The sequence below is a fragment of the Diadema antillarum genome, unplaced genomic scaffold (assembly GCF_040938485.1).
Source record: "Diadema antillarum isolate AM-2024a unplaced genomic scaffold, OU_Dant_1.0 seq00000590_RagTag, whole genome shotgun sequence".
Taxonomy (NCBI): domain Eukaryota; kingdom Metazoa; phylum Echinodermata; class Echinoidea; order Diadematoida; family Diadematidae; genus Diadema; species Diadema antillarum.
The window spans coordinates 1,027,230-1,049,627 of record NW_027271522.1 but is presented as its reverse complement, the minus strand read 5'-3'; the positions used below and the strand labels follow the sequence as shown (position 1 = coordinate 1,049,627).

The following is a 22,398-nucleotide window of genomic DNA, read 5'->3' as shown; positions in this document are numbered from 1 at the left end:
CTCTGTTATGATTATAAGCTACATGTACTTAATCAAAGCGAGCTTTAAAAAAAACCAAATGACCAGTATGAGACTTTGCATATCTTTGAGTATTATGTATCAGGCCTATACCTAAAGCGCTATTTTTGATAAGCATGAAAGGTCTGACACGATTTAGTACAAAATTTACTCGTCTTTGATAACTTCATCACAGACGGAGTGCATCGACAAGTTCGCTTACATGATGTTTAATTTACTGAGGTGTCCATGACCCTACCAATGAACAAAGTGCTCTGTGTAGGGCGATGCCAAATCATGAAAAGGAAAGGATGATCAACCCGGAAGTTAACGGGCTTCGGGGCGTCGAGAAACATACAACTGCCAAATGTCATCATAACTGCAGTTGCAGCGGCAGCCTCACTGCCCTCTTCATTGATCTCGACAAAGGCCTTGTGGACCACATCAGAGATATACAGATCACGATTACCCGAGATGCCCTCAAAGTTGGCCTTGTTATGGTCAAACGCGTCTGTCATTCCCATGTCACTGAGGACCCTGTTGAGATTGAATTCATCTTCCACTCGGACTTTTGGCAGCCAGATATTGACCAGTCTCTCTTTGAGATTATCATTCCATCGTTTGAGTGTGTCAGCAGAAAGGTTGGCTTCAAGGTGCGCGAGACCATCATCCTTGTTCGGCAGAGCAATCAACATGCTGAAATCATTGCCTTCGTAAGGCAACTCCAACACCATGCAGTCCAGGGCGTTGTCCTCTGCTAGTTTAAAATCATCGGACTGGTGCATGAGTTGCACTGGTACCGTTTTCCTTTCATCCAGGACCCTGAAGACCGACTGATTAGTTTGGTAAGATTTGAATGGCGATGCCCATGGTCCTTTGAAGTATATTGCATTCACCAGCACCATGCGTGTGAGGGAATTCAGTACTCCCGGTGAGATCAAGTTCGCTATCTTTCCTTCTGTCTGTTCAGAGACCCAGTAGTTGATAGTATGGGCTACCTCAGGTAAGCCGAAGTCGGCAACCGCTTCTATGGTGGACTTATAAAATGCTGCGGCAGTGTTTAGGAACTCTTTAGAGAACGGGTATCCAGCCTTTCCGTACAATTTGTTTGCAGATCTGAGCTTGCAACGCGCGATTGGATCGTGCATGCAGGAATGGAGTTGTTTGAATGCCTCGTGAAGTTGGTCACTGTTCACATCCCTAAATCGCAGCACGTTTGACATTTGTGTCGCTGTATCACCGCCAGCTCCAGCGTAAGTCATTGCCAAGGCGGTTGAGATACTCAAAGGAGAAAAGAAGAGATTTCGTCCCTTCCGTTCACCCGATATCTGTTGGTACATGTCTAGCGCGAATCCATTGTTGGCCCTGGCCAGCTGGGCTGTAGGTATTGTCGGGCGCGTCGACGATGCCATGGCGAACGAGGTTAAAAAAATCTGCAGTTAGAAAAGGGAAGGATACAAAATGTATTTCATGTCAGTTTACACTTACAGAGATAAAATTTGAGCGAATATGCATTCACAATAGTCTCAGGATCGTTTGACGAGTAGCAATTTATGGTCATTAAAAAAAAAAGAGACCCGCGGGTCTAGCGCTCACCTGAGTATCGCAAGTTCACCTTTCACGCAGTCACTAATCTAAATTATTCACAGCTCTACCAAAATTTGACGAGGCATTCTCAAGTGGAAGATGAAAATGTACAATAAGGGCCCAATTTTTTCAAGATTCCTTAATTTGGGGGAATTGGGGCCCCCTGGGGCCCTCTGGGTGGGGCATGGTGCCCAGTTTGATAAATTGAGATCCTGACCACCTAGGGATGCTACCTGCCAAGTTTGACAAAAATCCATCATGAAGTTTTCAGGAAGAAGATGAAAATGTACAATTCAGGCCCCCATTTGGACCCTTCCAACCACCCCCCCCCCCCCTACCCCCAAGAGGGGCACCCCTGGATCTCCTATGAACAAACTTGAAACTACAGTCATTAATGTACTCACTCATAGTATTATCTCAGCTCTATAACTTCTGATTCTAGAGAAGATTTTTAAAGATTCCTTCATTTGGGGGGTTTGTGCCCCCTGGGGGCCCCCTGGGCGGGGCATGGTGCCTATTTTAACAAATTGAGATCCTAACCCCCTAGGGATGCTACCTGCCAAGTTTGGTGAAAATGGGTCATGGGGTTCTCAAGAAGAAGATAAAAATGTACAATTTAGGCCCCATTAGGACCCCTCCTCACCCCCCCCCCCCCGGGTCCCAAGGGGGGCACCCCTGATTCTGCCATGAACAAACTTGAAACTACAGTCATCAATGTGCTAACTCATAGTATTAACCTAGCTCTATCACTTCTGGTTCTAGAGAAGACGATTTTTGCGGATTCCTTAATTTTGGGGGGTTTAGGCCCCCTGGGGGCCCCCTGGGTGGGTCATGGTGCCCATTTTAACAAATGGAGTTCCTAACCCCCTAGGGATGCTACCTGCCAAGTTTGGTGAAAATGGGTCATGGAGTTCTCAAGAAGAAGATGAAAATGTACAATTTAGGCCCCATTAGAACCCTCCCCCACCCCCCTCCCCTGGGTCCCAAGGGGGCACCCCTGATTCTGCCATGAACAAACTTGAAACTACAGTCATCAATGTACTAAGTCATAGTATTAACTTAGCTCTATCACTTCTGGTTCTAGAGAAGAAGATTTTTACAGATTCCTTAATTTTGGGGGGTTTGGGCCCCCCTGGGGGCCCCCTGGGTGGGGCATGGTGCCCATTTTAACAAATTGAGTTCCTAACCCCCTAGGGATGCTACCTGCCAAGTTTGATGAAAATCAGTCATGGGGTTTTCAAGAAGAAGATGAAAATGTAAAAAGTTTACGCACGACGCACGACGGACGACGGACGACGGACGACGGACGACGGACGACGGACGACGGACGACGGACGCCGGACGAAGGGCGATCGCAATAGCTCACTTGAGCCTTTGGCTCAGGTGAGCTAAAAAGTCGATCGCGCCCATTCGATCCTTACGTCAGTCGTGTCGTATTCTTTCCTCGTTTGTTTTGTTCATAATTATGTTAAAACGGATAAAGGATAGTGATGAAAGATGCACAATGGTGAAAATGATCCCTTGAGACACCAAAACAGAACAAAATTAGGCCCTATACAAAGGAAATTATGATAAATCATTGCTCCTATATTGATGGCGAAGTATTTTTAAGTGCGACAAAATAAAATTCATGTAAAAATACGTTATCGTGTCACCTCTTCTGATGAAAAAAAAAAATGTATGCAGTATCCATACTGTATTGCAAACTACAATGTAGCTCAATTCGGCCTGCTGCGGACTATCATGGGTTGTTTCGTTGTTTTTGTTGTTGTTCTAAGTAAATGTACATAGATGTGCATACCCCCGGTCTAATGCAATGTTGTTCATTGGAAAGGTTATATCATTCTCATTTTTAAGTGTATTTCTTAAAGTTATTTTACTAGTGTGTATATGTTGTTGTTGTTGCTGTTGTTTTACAAATTGTAGTTTTGTCCCGTGACTTCGGATTATCATAAATGGGCGCATGATAATAATGTGTTATGGGCACAAGAATGTTTATTGTATACATGGGGTGATGAAATTTCAGTCTAATTTTTCATGTATTTTGTACAACTTATATGATGTAACGTGTCATAAATGAAACGAAATAAATTGTTATTTTAATCACATCAGTTCATTGTTCTTCATCGTCATGATACAAAAGTTCTCGAATACGTATGAATCTGTTTAATTCCTTGGAAACATCGGAGCTGTAAAGTGCAACTCCACACCATACTACTTATAAAGTTACATAAACAATGACCGAACTGAATGTGCTGTATTCCTTGAAATCAATTAACTTTAACATGGGAAAAAGCGTGTAAATTAAATCTGTTCGACTGGACTTACTTGTGAAAATCACGGAGAAAACAGTTTCGTGACTCGTCCGAGTCACTTCTTCAGCTCTGTCTGGCTGGCGAGCATTCACCCGTGGAGGGTGAATGGGCGATGTTACTGCCTTTATTGTCTGTACGTCGAGCAATTTTCCGGATCACCGACTTGTATGTTGGTGAAAGGTTGTGTCGGAGTCCCCCTCCCCTATTGAGTGAAGGATTTTCCGCATTCACATACACAGCTTCACGGACTCCTCTTTCAAACCATCTGGTTTCCTTGTCAATGATGTCGACCTCTTTGTCTTCAAAAAGGTGCCCCGTGTTCTTCAGGTGGGTGAACACGGCTGACTCGTTCCCAGCTGAGCTGGATCTACGATGTTGGTAGAGACGTTTGTGGAGAGGTTGTTTGGTTTCGCCGATGTAGTTTTCTTTGCAGTCTTTTCCCTGACACTTTATCCTGTAAATTACATTGTTCCGTTTGTGTTTTGGGATTTTGTCTTTAGGATGAACTAGTCTCTGTCGAAGAGTGTTGGTCGGCTTGAAATATACAGGAATTCGGTAGAAGCTGAAAATCCGTTGGATTTTTTCCGACAGTCCTTGGCAGTATGGGACTGAAACCCCTCTGCCTCGTTGCTGGGTTGTGCTACTGGAAGCCCTGTCTCTGACGTCCCGTTTGCGAGGGTGAAGGGCTTTCTCAATGCTCCAGTGTTTGTAACCGCAGTTTTTCAGGACGGTTCGTAGGTGTTGATGTTCCTTTTCCTTTGTCTCTTCAGAGGAAGGGAGGTAGGATGCTCTGTGAAACAGAGTTCTTACAACTCCAAGTTTGTGAATAAGTGGGTGGTGGGAGTCGAACAACAAGTACTGGTCTGTGTGTGTGGGTTTGCGATAAACTGAAGAACATAAGGTGCCGTCCTTGTTGACCGTGATCAAGCAATCCAAGAAAGGGAGACTGTTGTCCCTGATGTTCTCCACGGTGAACTTAATGAACGGATCACAGTTGTTAATGTGCTGAAAGAAACTGTCCAGTTCGGTAGACTGTATCTTGACCCATGTATCGTCAACGTACCTGTACCAGTGGGAGGGCCCTGTTCCATTAAATGAGTCTAGAGCTGATGTTTCAAAGTGTTCCATGTACAGGTTGGCTAGGACTGGAGATATGGTTTGAAAGAGGAGTCCGTGAAGCTGTGTATGTGAATGCGGAAAATCCTTCACTCAATAGGGGAGGGGGACTCCGACACAACCTTTCACCAACATACAAGTCGGTGATCCGGAAAATTCCTCGACGTACAGACAATAAAGGCAGTAACATCGCCCATTCACCCTCCACGGGTGAATGCTCGCCAGCCAGACAGAGCTGAAGAAGTGACTCGGACGAGTCACGAAACTGTTTTCTCCGTGATTTTCACAAGTAAGTCCAGTCGAACAGATTTAATTTACACGCTTTTAGCATACTACCTGGATGAATCAAAATCTACATCGATATATTTAACATGGGAATGTATTTTCCTCAATGGTACACGATATTGTTGGCACACTTAGGACAGGTTCTCAAGGGTATTGTCAAGCTTCTTTTTTTTTCATTGATCGTTCTGTGCGTACATCATCCAATCTTTCGTTGTTGTAAGAACATGAAAAAGTCTTCATGATAATGGAATTAAATCCTGAAGAGAAAACTGCATGTACAAGTTTATCCAGGCCTGGGGCATACCAGTCAACTTTTAATGTCTCAAGAATACAATCGAAACATAATTTAGTACAAGTGCATAAGTACAAGTGTACTAAAGGACGACTTCAATGAAAAACAAGGCAAGCGCCATAATGTGTCTCGCCCATTCGCGTACAAGAAATTGTACGCGAATGGGATATAACAGATTAAAAAAAGAGATATAACAGATAAAAAGAGATAAAATAGGGTAAAAATTTATGGCAAAAATGAAACGTGCCATAAAAACTTAACATTGGGCCCTTAAAGTTCGTTGACCCCTGCCTGTGACCTTTGACCTTGTGGTGATCATCCACTCCCCAAGGGACATCTACCATCCAAGTTTGGTCACAAACGGACCTATGGATCAAAAGTTATGACCCATAATAGAAACGCGCCATAAAAACTTAACATTGGGCTCTAAAAGTTCGTAGACTCCTGCTTGTGACCTTTGACCTTGTGGTGATTATCCACTCCCCAAGGGACATCTACCATCCAAGTTTAGTCGCAAATGGAGTTATGGATCACAAGTTATGACCCATAATAGAAACACGCCATAAAAATTAACATTATCATTAGGCTCTAAAAGTTCGTTGACTCCTGCTTGTGACCTTTGACCTTGTGGCGATCATCCACTCCCTAAGGGACATCTACCATCCAAGTTTGGTCACAAATGGAGTTTTGGATCAAAAGTTATGTCCAATAATAGAAATGCGCCATAAAAACTTAACATTGGGCTCTAAAAGTTTGTTGACCCCTGCTTGTGACCTTTGACCTTGTGGTGATTATCCACTCCCCAAAGGACATCTACCATCCAAGTTTAGTCACAAATGGAGTTAAGGATCAAAAGTTATGACCCTTAATAGAAACGCGCCATAAAAACATAACATAGGGCCCTAAACGTTCGTTGACCCCTGCTTGTGACCTTGGACCTTGTGGTGATCATCACTCCCCAAGGGACATCTACCATCCACGTTTAGTCACAAATGGAGTTATTGATCAAAAGTTATGACCCATAATAGAAACGCGCCCTAAAAACTTAACATTGGGCTCTTAGAGTTCGTTGACCCCTGCCTGTGAGCTTTGACCTTGAGGTGACCTTCATATATGGTAAAATGTGAAACTTTGTATGACCCCTCTTCCCTCGAAGTTTGATTGCAATTGAAGCCCAGAGTAAAGAGTTATTGAAGTTTTTGTAGCGTTACGGACAGACGACGGACGGACGACGGACGGACAGACGCCGCAGGCGATCTCTTAATCTCCCCACACCTCCGGTGGGCTCGACAAAAAACCACACAAATAGACATAACACTATAGTTTGAGAGTTTATATTCACTACTCTTTGACTTTTGAAAATTATGTGAAAGGTCAAATATTCTTTGTTCTTATTCTTTTCCACACCAAAATATCTTACTCTTTTCGATATTTTGATTCGTATGATGCATTCAATTGGTATAACATTTCAAACATTGCATGACGAGAAAGACGAACAACAAAACTTCGACAATTGTACAACCACAAACCCACGGGAATATCAACGCGTGTTGAAACCATAAGAACAAGTTTAACAGGTCAAATATTACTGTATGGGGCAGTGATCACACATGAGTGGATCTTACCGGAGCAATGCATCACATACAGGTACGCATGCTGGCTTGTATTGTTCGATTCATAATACCTTGATCATCACATATTATGTGGTCAAAAGAAAATCTGAATACACGTACTTCATAATAACTTTTCTAATTTTATTCAGTTTGCGTACATGTTCTTGGATATAGTATTCATACGGCCATACAAAGAAGAAAAAGAAGACAAAAAAAAAAGGAGAAACATTCTGAACCATGCAAGATTCTGTCAATGACATCATTTGTAAATCACTGATAAAGTACTACAATCGTAATTATGATGAACAACAGACAATGGAACGCACCTTCCCCCAGACTGATGTGTAACTACAGTGTATTATATTAAATGGGTTAGTCAAATACCGGTTAGTGATTAGCTAAACGTGATGGAGGTACATTCGTTATGTTCGCCCATGGGCGACCATTCTTGGTAATGTTCTCCCATGGGAGAACATTTTCACGTAACAAATGACAGAAGGCCTAGTTAGGACCGGCCACCCACGCGCGCACAGTGAATTTCGCTCTGCGCGAGCGAGCTATCGAGTGCGTTGTGCTCATGCTGGTGGTTGCAAAGATCGTACACTGTAACTACAGTCAAGTCGCTGTGTAGCGCACTTACGGCGTCTGGTCGGGCGCGGGGCTACGCTAGCTACGCGTAAGTACACTGAATCTCTACGATCTGGTGGTTAACGTTGACGTATTTGACTAACCCATATAATATAACAGATGATGACTTTTGTTGTCGGGAACATGTACCAAACGTTCCACCCTCAGGGTTTGAAATGCTATTTCGGGAGGCTATAAGTCCCTCGACTTCGTCTCGGGACTTATAACCTCCCTCAATGGCATTTCAAACCCTTCGGGTGGAACATTCGGTATGTTCCCTCCCCCGCCAGTCATCATCTATATAATGTACATAAACTGAGCATAACTGACACGTTTCTCTGCAATGCACTAACATGAACATAGTAGATAGCATATCAGTTTAGAGACTTGTTTGGGGTTTTTTTTCTGGGCAATTCTAAGATATCTGAAGAAATATAGTAGAAAAATTTTGTTATAAAACATGACACGTATTTACATGTAGATGTCCATTTTGGCACGAGTGTATCACGAAATTACAACAATTGCATTGCATATAGTGCCTTCAAGGAAGCAGTTAGATATCTACTAATAAGCAGTGCAGAACATCGTCGGTTATACATGTACGACACATGCAGGTCAACAAACACGACTAAAGCCCAACCCCCAAGCCACTTAGAAATGATCACGAACCAACTGCGCACATTATGCGCTATTTACGACTTCCGGTATGCTTCTATAACCAAACTCATTCCACCATACACTGAAGGTTCATGAAAGCTACAATGTATATGCGCAGCCGAAGTAAAATCAGTTACCATGGAATGGCTTTATTGTGCAAAGTTTGAAGACATGTTCCAAGAATGTCCTATACAGTGCAAGTGTTGCACATATTATCACAAGAAAAAAAAAATCAAATTTGACCTTGACCGATGACCTCTGACCTTCCGCGATTCTCACCATGATTGAATGGACTATTCCCTCAACCGTGCATCAACTTCCCAAGTTTGATGACGAGAAGTACTCAATTATGCCTACTGTCCAAGTCATAGTACTAAAAAGTAGGCAATCTATTCATATACTGTATCTTGGCAAATTCAATGTTTTTACCATAAAAGGGCCGGGGGGTGGGGGGGGGGGGGGTTGAATCACTCTCCCCTCGACATTTTCCGCGACTATTCTGCCGCGTGATTTTTTTTTTTAATACTTTCAAGTCTCGCACATCTTATGACACCATTTTCGCGAAAATTGGACGTACCATCACGACGCTGCACGACCTCTTATACATGCTTGTCAGACCCAAAATGGCTAAAAGGTGATTTTGTATACAAAGTCTATGCAAATAGTTTTCTCACCTTATTCAAAAAGATATGATTATTTTCACTTTCAACGGCTGAAATCAATTAATTTTAGCATAATTATGCTTAAAAGAGGTTCTGTAATAAATTTTGTGGAAAAAATGAAAAAAAAAAGGTCGGAAAACAAAGAAATATATTAAAAATCCATAAAATAGAGTACATAAGAACTTAATTTTGATACCAGATTTTTTTTCTTCAAGTACTAGTACATTGTTAGGAATGCTACAAGGAATAATGTCACTAAAAATTAGGATGCCATTAGCTTTATTAATATAAAATATACGAAATGAAAAATTCATTTTTTTCTTTTATACTTCGGTAGATTACGCAACAGATAATGTATGAGCCAATTTTCGCGATCAACGTCCAAGATCTCGAGCGGGGGGGGGGGGGGGGGGGGGTTGAATCAACCCTCCCCTGGCAACAGAACAGGCCAAAAAGCCCGGCCTGGTTAGGGTTACGACATACAATGTGTATGTACATGTAATTGAATACAATGTATCTGAAATTCTCCGATCCTCATATACTGTAAATATAAACGAAGTACACGAAACCCTCTGAGATAATTTCATGAGCACTAAACGAAACTACACAGCTCTATTTGAGGAATGGTGTAATAATATGGAGAAAGAGTAAACACAAGGCAAGACAATAATGCCAGGTGCATTTTTACTACAAAACATAATAACTATGAGTAAATAAAACAGAAGTTTCAGAGCAATCAACGGTAATAGCGATGACAATAACCTGACAAAAGGAGTAAGAGTGAAGCTCATAACTTCAAGGTGGTATACAAAGTAATGTACTGTATATGTGGATCAATGCCTTAGTCGGCTATTGATTCCCCTATCACGTATATAATGATTTCCGCGTGATTACGGTATACATCTATACCTGTATATACATGTATATACATGTAATAAGTCATAAGCAAAGACTGTGGATTGACCGAAATATATGAGAATGTAAAAGAAAATCCTTTACGTTTCAAATGTGTGATATAATCTGCATTTAATAGACGTGTACGAATGACGTTGTGTTTTGATCTGCTGATGTGATACGTATAAATGTACCTTACTTATCGATAGTTACAGTTAACTGATGTTTCTAACGAGGTTAAAACTTTTCTATAAGTATAAAGGTTGATGTATGAATACTATCATCAGAAGTAAACATCTCAAATGAAGGTTATGCATATATTGCAGCACACATTTGCCCAAACATAAATTATCATTCATACACCTTTACGTGAAAATACAGTTTACTTATATCATAGTGAACTTTGCTACTTATTAAGGCATGCAAAATGAATATCTATTACATGTCATCACTCTTCTTGAACATTATAACAAGTTGGTAAGTATGTATAAGTAGGTGATGACATGTATGTATATGTATTTCTGTATAGATTGTAAGTCCAATATGCATAATATAAACACAATATATGCTATCTTAATGTGAAAATGAAATAGAAACCGTAACCTACCATAGCGTATTCCATGGACTCACCACGAAATTGAAAAACAATAATTCAGACAATCATTTATAAAAGCTACCGGTATTCATATACATGTATGTACGTACACGTACCACTTTCTCTTTCTCTTTCTCCAATTTGTCTTTCTAGCAGTGAAATAAAAACCTTTATACCCTGTTACAGGAATGTATCATATCCTGTGCTGGTACAGGCCTTAAAGAATCTTCTATAGTGGTATGACTCATTCTCATGAATTTTATTATTTGTTTTCAAAGGCACCAGGACTGATAAACATATATAATGAAAATAAGTAAGGTCTTTTTAACCAAAGGCTCAATACATATGTCTGAAATGAAATGGTGAAGAGACACATTTCTGCTTCTTTACTGTGGCAACTACATCATCTGCCTCATAATTTTGCAAATAATATTGCAGAACCCTATGTGGAAAACTTCATTCTTCACAGGTACAACATGCACATATCCCTGTGGCGCAAGGGACATAAGCCAATATGGAGTTAGCTCATGAACACATTAGTCCGAATGACTTTTCTTTTTTCTAAGTTAGGGGGACTTCTTGTTTTCAGAGCAACATTATGCATTATAAGCTTTATGTAACAAATGGAATTCATAGATCCTTTTCAAACAAGGAACGAACTTGTGTAGACCAGATGACCAGAATGATCTGTCTAGCAACATTTGAGGAAGCATCCATCTTATTATTTTGCATTGAATGTATTAACAATCTCCTTCTATTGATATGGCTGAATACAACTTTTGCTGTCAGGTTGATGTGCTAACAAGCAGCATTTATAAGGATTACATGAATAATCATTACATCACAGATTCTTACCCCAGTGAACTTAAAAATCAACATGCCTGTTGGTATAAACAACTTTTTTTTTTTCTGCTCATATGTAGAAGTAGAACTGGTTTATTGTTTTAGAGAAACAAGACCTCAGACTATTTAAGTAGTGTCCATGACTCGCCCAAGGAATAAGATCGTTTGGCTCTCACAGTGACAAATCATGAACAGGAATGGATGGTCAGCCCGAAAGATAATTGGCTTCTCTGGTTCACGTGGCATGGCACAACGCATTTTCATAACAACAGCTGTTGCTGCTGCTGCTTCACTTCCCTTTTCATTCACATCCACAAAAGCCTTGTGGACAACTTCAGAGATAAAGAGGTCTTGTTTTCCTGAAATGCCTGAAAAATTAGCTCTGTTTTCATCAAAGGCATCCTTCATTCCCATCTTGACAAGGACTTGATTTAGACTGAACGCATCTTCCAGTTTAAACTTTGGCATCCAGACTTTGGCAAGCTTCTTTCGTAAGTTCTTATTCCAACCCTGAAGTACTTCAGCAGACAGTTTCTCTTCGAGCTTTGGAAGGCCATCGTCCTTGTTTGGCAAAATGACCAGCATATTCAAATCTTGACCCTTGTATGGCATTTCTAAGACAATGCAGTCATTAGGGTCATCTACAATAACCGGAAATTTACCAGACTGAAACATGAGATTGACAGGTACTTTCTGACGGTCATCAAGAACTTTGAAAACATCTGCTTTAGTTTTGTTTCCATCAAACTGAGATGCCCAGTTCCCCTTGAAGTAGATGGCATTCACTAAGACAAGTCTTGTCAGTGGTCCAAGCACTCCAGGTGCAATGAGGTCTTTAATCTTTCCATTGGTCTGTTCAGAGACCCAATCATTAATGCTCTTCCTTGCTGCAGGAGACCCAAAATCTGGCACAGCTTCTACCATGGAATCATAAAACTCTGCAGCAATTTGCAGGAACTCTTCAGTGAATGGATAAGCTGCTTTTCCATACAGCTTGTTGGCAGTCTTTAGTGTGTAACCAGGATTCTGAGTGAAGAGATGTGTTGTTAGTTCCTTGAAGGCTTGATGAACTTTGTTGTCGCTAAATTTGCTGAACTGAAGCACACTGGACATTTGTAATGCTGTATCTTCTCGAGCTCCAATGTAGGTCATAGCCAAAGCAACTGAGATGCTGAAGGGAGAGAAAAACAGGTTCTTGTTCTGTTTTTCCCCCTTCAGGGTTTGGAAAAGTTGCATCCCAAAAGTGTTGTTTGCAACAGCTAGCTGCTCTGCATGCCTGGTTGGTGGCTGTTTAGAAAGGGCCATGATGCAAAACCTACAATATAAGTTACAAAGATTGGAACAAATTTGTTAGTTAAGGCAGAAAGAACTGTTTTATCCAATTGGCCCCACTGCATGATAGTATTCACTGAGAATCTTGCAACTGATGGGACTGGTTTTAAGTAAGGTTGAAGGAATTTTTCTGCAATATTTAGTAATGATATGAACACAACTGTGCTCATAATCCTTATAATGTAGAGCAGAAATTAGATTTACTTCTCAAAGTTGATTTACAATTTTAGTCTATGGTGAGGATGTTTTAATTAATGAAGTTCCAATCACTTCTATCCAGCCAACTGCAACTTGAAAGATATTCTCTACAAAAAAAAAAAAAAAAAATCAAGTGAAAATATTCACTCTTGAAGGAGTGAATACAAAAAAAAGAGTGAATTTAGAGTGAAATTGGAGTGAATTTTGAGTGAAAATGTTCATTTTCACTCGTTTTAGAGTGACCTCAGGGATCACTCCAAAATCTTCGAGTGATCCCTGAGGTCACTCCAAAATGAGTGAAATGAACCACCTAGGAATACTGGTGTATTGTGGGGTATATGTAAAGGTTGCACACACCTTGTGCATTGGCTTATTTCAGTCCCACAGAGCACTTCTTCAGATCTGCAGAAAAGCATGGAGGATGCGAATTACTGTACAGCCAAAACACGTAAGTACTACCAGCTAATTTTGACCAGTCTTCGCGTTTGGACCACAGTACAACAGTTACTGTACAATAGAGCACCCCTGTACTCAGGAGCTAGAATGTTAAACTTTAACATTCTAGCTCCTGAGTACAGGGGGTACACTATTGGTGGAGATGAAAATTGGGCTTTCAACTTTTTGCGAGATACCAAGAAAACACTAATATGATATAATACTGAGCATACCATTTTAAGAGGAATTCAAAGTTTATTTGATGAAAATCAGGTTTAGAATAACTGAAACATCCAAAAACAAAGTAAAACAAAGCGATAGTAATAAAGTGTGGGTCCCACACTTTGTCAGAATCGCTCTTTTTTGGATATCTCAGCCATTTCAAAACCAATTTTCATCAAATAAACGTTGAATTCCTCATAGTCGAATTACATGCTCTTTCATATTTCATAAGAGGTTTCTCATTATCTCACCAAAAAGAGTTAGAAACCTGCTGCACACGTACATGTGCAGGGACCAAGTGCAATATTCTGATTATTAGAATATGCTTACTTGATGTACTTTGTTTAGTGTTATGTTACTTGTCTTTCAGTTATGTATACATATATTTATTTTCCTTTACATGTGGAATTTTGACATGGAGACTGTCGAGAAGATTTTTATGCCTTAGTGCATGATAATAAATGACTTGAATCTTGAACCAAAACTATACGATTCCTTTAAACACTTCCGCAATGGACCGTAAGCAACCCTGCTACACTTTACATACATAATGTAGTATTCTAATCCCAAGGCTATTCAGTAAATCCCGTCGAGCACACTCGTGGAAACCTAACCCCGGAGCGTATATGGGTCGCTAGTGCGGTCAGTGTAAACCGTAACCGTGTTCGTAGTAGGGGATTACATAGGCCTTAGCTTTAGTGTAGAAACTCCATTCATGCTTTACAAAACATGGTGAGGCTCATTCACAAAAGTATCGTTAATTCAATCGAATACATGAACTGGTACAAGGAACTGGGTCTGTAAATTCTCTCGATCTTGTGTTCAATCTAACCAACCAGTTGTGCGTGTCGGGTTCGTAGGAGCTGTGCTAAACCGGAAACCACCTAGAATGCTATTGCAGTCGCCGGTGCGGTTAGGCTTGTGGGTGTGTGGTGGTGCTTACCTGTCCAGCTACGTCGCGTCGGCCAGTTTGTTTATCTTTTGTGAAAGATACGGAGCCTACGTAGCGCAGTGATCAGTAGTAAACGTCTATCGCTGCCGAAAGTTTTTAGCTGATAAAATGGACTGATGCACCAGAGTCAAGATGACATGCCTTTCGTTTCTCAGTCTTGATGAAATCTTGGCGTGCCGAAACACTCGTTAGCAACTCGACACGAACTCGCTTTTAGTAAGTGTATACTACAGTGTAGTACAGCGTACCCGGAAGAGGTGTGCAGAACATTGCGTGTTGTGTGGTGTGCTGTACGATGCCGCATGGCCCAGCACCTGTTCAGAAGACAACGGGGTGCGATATCGCTCAGTGTCGCATCGCAAGCTATCGCTTGAAAAATCTCATACTGGTACACGTATAGTGTGAGGCGGCCTTCAGGCATCGCCGCGCCCAACGATTTTTGAAGTCGAGCGGTCTGTAAAACCCCAGCGACGCTCAAGCGATGCCCTTTCGATTTCCCCATAAGTTTTTCTTTGGATGCACACAAGAATTCCACAGGTTGTGCTTTCCATTATTGGGGATCGATACCGACGTCTTTCTTAGCAATCTGAAGATAAATCTTTAACACTAACCAAATATCGGCTATATATCGATCTGCTTATTTGATATAGGTTTTCCCGCCCAATTTCATCAGATTTGCATTCGAATTAATGAAAAAAGCGTTCAAATTCAACCGATTTTGGTCACTGATCTGATACCATCGTTCATTTTCATTCTGTGAGCACCCCTATTCGTTTCATGTCATTCCTTTTAGGTTCTATTTCATTATTTAAAGGGAAGTTCATTCAACTTAAAGGCTCAAATTGGGCATTGAAGTTGCCATTCAATTTCACGGCAGCTAGATAGACGTTCAATTCCGTCCCAAGTACGAATTTCAATTTCATAGGTACACAACTTCACACGTTGAATTACGTTCAAATTCAACGATAAACAAGTAGGGCCTAAACACGTTTTCACGTGTCCTTTTCCCCCCTGTGATATAAATGTCATTTTCATTTCAAAGTTTCCCTTGCTAATTCTGATTATATTGTGTGTATTTCTTTCATGTCGACCTTTTTTTTCCACTTTCAATCATCTATCCCACATCGGTATAGATTTAACATATTGGGCACGGAATGGCCATATTTCAGAATCTCTTTTTTCATTGCACATTATATTCAAAGTTTGGATTCCATTCCTGCCTTCCCCGTGTCCATATCATAAGTTACCACAATCGGCTCAGCAGCTGCGTAGACCTGTTTCACCCAAGGATGTATCCCCAATGATGTTGTCTTTCTGGTTGGCAAAAAACAACAACGACAACAACAAAAAAAAAAAAACACAAAACAAAAAAAAAAACAAAAAAAAAAACAATGCTTCACTCACTAATTCTGTCCTTATTCGAGATATTCATGTATACTCTGCTCTCATAGAAGCCGCTTAAGCCATGTATGAAAAATGTATAATACAAATATGTTTAAAAGTGAAGTTATTGTAGCTATTAGCTTTCATCAGGCAAAAGTTCCATTTCAAGGTACATTGAGTTTGAAATTCAGACATCAGGATTTGGACGGGGGATTTGGAAGAAGGTAAAAAAAAAATGAAAAATTGCGTGTATACTGTATGCATGTGCATGAAGCTGCTCCCGATCAAACTTTTATCAAGATTATAATTTTTCAATAATTATATCAATCAAAGTGTTCACCAGATCGTTGAATTTCAATTCTAAAATAGCAAAATCTCTCTTGTTTGGGAGGGGGATACTCCATCCCAAAACCCCTCCCCTCTGTGCCCTTTCAATAGCCTTAGTACACTTTTCAGATTGACAAAAAATCTGAATAGTGTACAAAACCGAAATCACTTCAATTTAAAAAAAAATCAAAAGTTCCCTCATGTACTAGGGAAATATCTCCTTTTCAATCAACCCTTTCCTCGCTCAGTTCCCTCTATTCAGATTTAGTACAATTTTTGACAATTTCCCCAAATATTCCATCAAATATGCGTATACGAGATATCTCAATTTCAACTTTACAAAGGCAAAAGCTCCCTCGTATAAGGGAAGGGTCGGGATAGCACTCTCCCAATCCTTCTCCCTTCTCTCCCCCACCCCCCATGCATACTAGTAAACTATGGCTACACTTTGAACATACTCTGTAGACAGTTCCAAATATGCCACAAAATTTGTACACCAGAACGTTTAACTGCAGTCATAAAATACAAAATCTCCCTCATGAATGAGGGGAAACAGGGCTTTCGTATCCCGTCCCACAGTCCTATTATACTTTGTCTCATTTCTAGATATTCCAACAAAAGTGTGCGCCAGATCGTTGAATCTCAGTTCTAAAAATGAAAAAGCTCCCTTGACTATGAGAGAGGTATTGCTTGGTCCCCTCTACAAACTTAGTACACTTTGGGGAATGACAATTTCCGAATTTTCCGCATCATAGTGTGCTTCAGATCGCATTATTTCAATTCTAAAAACGCAATAGCTCCGTAGAGCGAGAGGGGTAATCCTCTCCCACACCATCCACCTCTACCTCATTAGATCTTGTACATTATCCTATACATGCACAGTGGTGATGCACACGCGGAATAAGAGCTAAACTCCTAGATTTAGCTATCAACACTTCCCTGAAAATCAAACACTTCCCTAATCATCTTATTTATTTATTGGTGAAAAAAAAACATTCTAAGTATTCCACCAAACGTTGGCTCCACATCGCTGAATTTCAGGTCTGAAAATGCAAAATCATCCTACAATCTCATTTTCATGATTATTCTGTTTGATTGCTTAACAGACAGCTTTCATGATATTCATTGAAAAAAAATCATACAAGAAATTTATTTAAATGATAACATGATTATAGGCAAATTGATCAATACATCAAAATACTGCCACTTTACTTAAACCAGTGGGACTGTTTCAAATCGATAAAACACGCAAAAACATGCATCAAATTGCAGCATTAACAACATCAAAATGCAAAAAGTTCTCACTGTCAGATGTTAGGATAACAACTTTTGCTGGAATAGCAACTTCCAATAGTAACAACCAATCGGAAAGCTGGATTTTTGTTGTTACTGCATGACAATTGCCACTTTAGCAAGAGTTGCTATCATATCAACTTTTTTTTTAATGAAATGGGGCCCAGATGTAGGCTTAAAATATTGAACAGGGACGGGCCTAGTACAGCTGGACCCTTTGGGCACGCCGGGAGACAGTCGAATTTTCAGTGAAACAGACTCCAAAGGAGTCTGCACTATACTCAAATTATATAGTTTCCATAAAAGTGGATTGTGATTTTCAGTACTGTTGGTCCTGTTGGCTTCTTTGATGGATAATCTGCCCTGATATAGATTTTGGTGGAGTCTCTTCCGATACTTTCTGTTGGTCCTGGTGGTTGATTTTTGGTCCATTGGGAACGTTTGAAGTGGTGTCTAATAGACCATAATAATGTCTATTACTAATTATATTGTTGTTGGTCCCTTGAACTCCAACAGAAGCCATTAGAAACCATAATAAAGAAACCTCATGGTCTCTTCTTCTTGGATCTCTAATGGAATTTCGACCTCAAGGTATAGGCCTACAGCCTACCACATGGCCGACAATGGACTGGACCATTATCAATTCTGATGATGTATTCTAAGATTGCATGCCATTTTCAAACATTTAGTCTCATAGAGATTATAAAACGTTTCGAAATCATACTCAATTGTTCAGCTGGATCATTAGAAATTATGTGGTCATGCTATAGGTCTTATGGTATAATAGTTTGCACAATTAGATTTAGACCTACAAAACTACAAGATGCAACATTTTGTTTACGATTTGCCATGTGATATTTACATGTTTTAATCTATTTGAATGATTTTCCCCATATCAAAGGATCTCTCTTTGAGGGGAACCCCCTCCATATTTTATTGGTACAATCGACGTCCCTGTGTATCCAAAGAAAATCCTCCCCACTACTATTGCCTACTTATTTTTATTCTGTTTTCAAATCTGTCGAAAAACAAATTCATCTCTGTAGGCCCTATACTTTTTTAAATAGATAAATAGATAATAAAAAATACTCTATAGAAATCGATCCGTATAACCGTTTTTCTTGCACGAGATACTATATTTCAAACAGGATATAGGTAAGTGTAACGGATCACTTTTTCGCAAGATATTGGGCACCACGTTTTGAAAAGTGGAGGGGGTACTATTTCTAGTGCCTCTTCCGGGTTTCTTAAGCTGGCAAGAAAAAAAAAATCACCACAACTTTCTGATTCCATTTTCGGGTTTCTTCAGCTGACAAGCGGAAAAAAAAAATGTTCTGGTGCCACTTCCGGGGAAAAAAAAAAAGTTGGGGTGGCCGATGGGGTGGGGACCAAGGGGTTACACCCTATGTATTCCTATGTATTGTGCAGAAAAGTAGGGGGGGGGGATGATGAGCGACGCCCCGGTTCCGCCGGCCATGATTGGCACCTCCCGGTGGCGTTGGAGTGACACTACAATAACCCTTCCCCCCCCCCCCCCCCCCTCACATACACACACCCCGACATTAATAGCTCCGATATAGACACGTTGCGGCTTTTGCTCTTTCTGCCTGTAGGCCTACTGCTCCGCTAACAATAATGTCCAGCTCCGCGGAAATTGTGGCTCCGAAGGTACGACATTCGCTCAACAGTTGATTGATGATCTACCGACATTTAATCAATGTAATGCTCAACTTCTTTTTTATTTTTTATTTTTTATTTTTGTAGGATGTTTACATTTCATGTGAAATCATGGGGATGAGAAAGACACATCCCTGGTGAAACGTGAGTAATATTATAGTCTAATTGCCACCTTTAATTGATTTTTTTGCACAATTGCTGCTTCTTTCTTGGATTGCAGAAAATTAGAGTTTAAGATTCAGTAATCACTGAATCATTCAAATTTTTTTATTAGTTTCAGCATCCAAAATTGATAACTTTATATCAAGCCAAGGACACGACTAGAAGCACACGATACTGCGTGTGCTCCTGTCCATCTTGTGGCCCCAATCGCCAACTGCATAATTATACCACAGAAGTGAATTATACTCACATCTGTAAAGTTCCGTAAGTTGTCTGTACCTACAACCAGTGCCGTATATTAAATATTAAATATACGGCACTGCCTACAACTACAGAGTGCGCTGTTTAAGATGGAGGATCAAAACAATGCTGCGTTCGGAAACGTTAGTGAAAAATTATCGGAGAGTGATAGCCTTTTTTTCGAAGATAATTTCACTCCGGAGTTATTCGACCCTTTGAATGGGAACAGACAAACACCAAATACGTCCAATCAAGAGAATGAGTCTTGGCGCGCTGATGGCTACTTGGCTTCCCTTGGCAAGTGTTCGATTAGCTAAGAAGGGTTCCGAGTTTTAACTCAGTCCCATGTGTGGAGTTCTGTGTGTTTTCAGCTTGCCAACGAGTCCAGTCTTGCTATGCTGGCAATTGCCCAAATTTGTTACTCTGACGTCTCTGTACAATGCAATGATACCAGTTCAGATTGCTGTCTTTGTTGTTTTTTGAATGAAACTTCATAAATGTCGGACTTTAGAGGTATGTTAAATGATATTACAGCTTGTATGATACAGTCTTCATGAAATCGGCCCCACCGCAGTGCGTGTGCACCCGTGCCGTGCGTCAGCAAGCAAGGTTACAATGTAGGTTAGGGGTTAGGGTTTAGTAGGGTCAAGGAGGTACTAGGCTAGTACATCCTTGGTAGGGTTAGGTAGGTTTGTATTTATGGTTAAATTGGCCCTTGAATTAGTCGAGGGATATTAGGGAGTCCTTCCGAGAATAAAAAGTTAAAGACTAAAGAAAAAAACGGAAGAAAGGGAGGACGAAAGATGCTATTTTATGCTGTGGAAATCGGCCCCATCGCTGTTTATCAATCTCGCGTAAACGCCGTTTGGTGGGCCACGTGGGGCCGCATTCACGAGTAAATCATTATATACTGTGGAAGAAAACCCCACCGCCGTGCTTATCTACCGATGAATGCCACACGGTGGGGCTGAATTCACGAGTATAAACAGGCAATCCGCCGTAGTATGTAGTATGGACATGCTGTGGTGGGGCCTATTTCACGAGTGTGCCGCGCCGCATAATTAGCACCTCTGTCTGAGCTCTGTCATCTATTGTTACTATTACTGTTACTATTACATGTACTAAATTTTATAGTCTGTAAATTTATACCGTGATTTATACAAATACAACATGTTAAAATGTGAGATGTGTACTTGTGTAAATGTATCAAAAAGTGAGAAACCCTGTATTTTCCTTTTTTATATTGAACTGGCAGCCTGGATTCAAGCAATACTGTCAATTTACTGTTCTGTATGGATGAAAGGCATAGTTCAACAGTTCATTACTCCCCTCCCCCAAAAAAACAAAAACAAAAAAACAAAACTGTGTTTGATATGAATTAAATTTAAGCATGTTGCAACAGGATTAGGACTTTTGCCTCCATTATGATCAAGATGATAGTGTCAAATCGTGAAGTAGATGTGTGGCTTTGACACAAGTAAATGTTCATAACAAGTCCTCATAAAACCAAAGAGTGTGCAGAATCATCTCTTGGCTCCTGAAAATTAATTTTTATCCTCTTCACCCGAATAGGAAATAGTACTGCAGCTTTATCTAAAGCTAATTAGAAAGATCTGCATAAGATGATTAGTGTCTTGTTGACTACGTGCAAATATAGTGTCTTTCAGTAATGGCCAGACTGGCTTGCTGTGAAATGATGGAATTACACTAGATGCATGTCCAAATCATACAGTTTTATCTTCACTACCAGATTGATGATTATGGCAGCAAAAAAACAAAAAACAAAAAAAAATCTGGATAGAAAAATAAGATTCTGTTCCTTTTCTATACCAAAACTTCTGTCTTGTATACTTTGCAAGGTGTGCAATGCAAAACTAAAAGAAAAAAGAAAAGAAAAGAAGACATACCAGTACTTACATTAATGCCATTACTTGTTTCCTATTTCCCCATCTAAACACTCCTTCCCTCCCCCTCCGCCCCCCTCCCATCCTGTTTTCTCTCTTAATTCCACGCTCACTCTCACAGAGGCCAAACTCAAGAGGCTAAAAGGGAAGCCTAGCCCTGGTCAGGGCTCAAACCAAAGACTCACTTCCAGAGATATGCTGCGTACCCTAGATGAGGCCCGCCATGACTCCGCCAGGCATCTCGTTTCCTCCAACGCTGCGTATGACTATGAGGACGGCGACTTTGATTCCAGAAGTGACACCCAAGTGAGTGCTTTGAAGAGAAAAATGTTCCCCGAGCAGGCCCTGTCTGCCGAAGAACTCCAGGAGCTGGTGAAAAGGGACTTTTTGCAGTCGGTAACAGAAGTAGCTGCTGAGGAGACGGCAGAGTCAGAGAACTGCAGGAAGGAGGCAGAACAGGACAAAGGGAAGGAACCATCAGGAAGCTGATGATTAGCATTCTTTGGTTCTTATTTTTGGAATAATATATCATGAACCTTTGATTCATAGATCCTAGTGTCAAAATACCTCATCAGATACAATATGCGAGACAAAGTTACATTCCAGGCACCTCAGTTTTTATCTGCCAGAGTTGATCTAAGACAGTTTTGCTCATGAGATTTCAGTCACACAAACTTTTTACAATAAAATCCTCTGTGAAGCGAATGACTCATTGCTGACCTAGAAGCTGCCAAAGTAGTCACTTACTGTGCAAAGCAGATTGTGTAAAACCCTGCCAGTTACGATGAAG

The 22,398-nt window shown here is 40.5% G+C and overlaps 2 protein-coding genes across 3 annotated transcripts; one reads left to right on the top strand and one right to left on the bottom strand.

Annotated features, from left to right (window-relative positions):
- Positions 1-222: 222 nt before the first annotated feature.
- LOC139735689 (leukocyte elastase inhibitor-like) lies at positions 223-14,833 on the bottom strand. 2 transcript variants are annotated; one of them, XM_071646435.1, is made up of 2 exons: positions 14,614-14,833; positions 223-1,430 (listed from the first exon to the last, which is right to left on the bottom strand). In XM_071646435.1, exon 2 carries the CDS (start codon positions 1,407-1,409, stop codon positions 228-230), a length of 1,182 nt encoding a protein of 393 aa, XP_071502536.1. In that variant the 5' UTR covers positions 1,410-1,430; positions 14,614-14,833; the 3' UTR covers positions 223-227. The 2 variants fall into 2 exon arrangements, with proteins under 2 accessions (XP_071502536.1, XP_071502537.1); XM_071646436.1 differs by lacking the exon at positions 223-1,430 and adding an exon at positions 11,398-12,798.
- A 4,981-nt stretch (positions 14,834-19,814) lies between these two features.
- LOC139735670 (uncharacterized) lies at positions 19,815-22,398 on the top strand. Its single transcript, XM_071646421.1, has 2 exons — positions 19,815-20,001; positions 21,730-22,398. Exons 1-2 carry the CDS (start codon positions 19,815-19,817, stop codon positions 22,095-22,097), a joined length of 555 nt encoding a protein of 184 aa, XP_071502522.1. The 3' UTR covers positions 22,098-22,398.

Bases quoted from the DNA above. Each gene is read 5' to 3' on its own strand.
- LOC139735689 (XM_071646435.1), bottom strand. From the start codon at position 1,409: ATGGCATCGTCGACGCGCCCGACAATACCTACAGCCCAGCTGGCCAGG.
- LOC139735670 (XM_071646421.1), top strand. From the start codon at position 19,815: ATGGAGGATCAAAACAATGCTGCGTTCGGAAACGTTAGTGAAAAATTA. The intron at 20,002-21,729 runs GCAAGTGTTCGA...TCACTCTCACAG, and splicing joins TGGCTACTTGGCTTCCCTTG to AGGCCAAACTCAAGAGGCTA.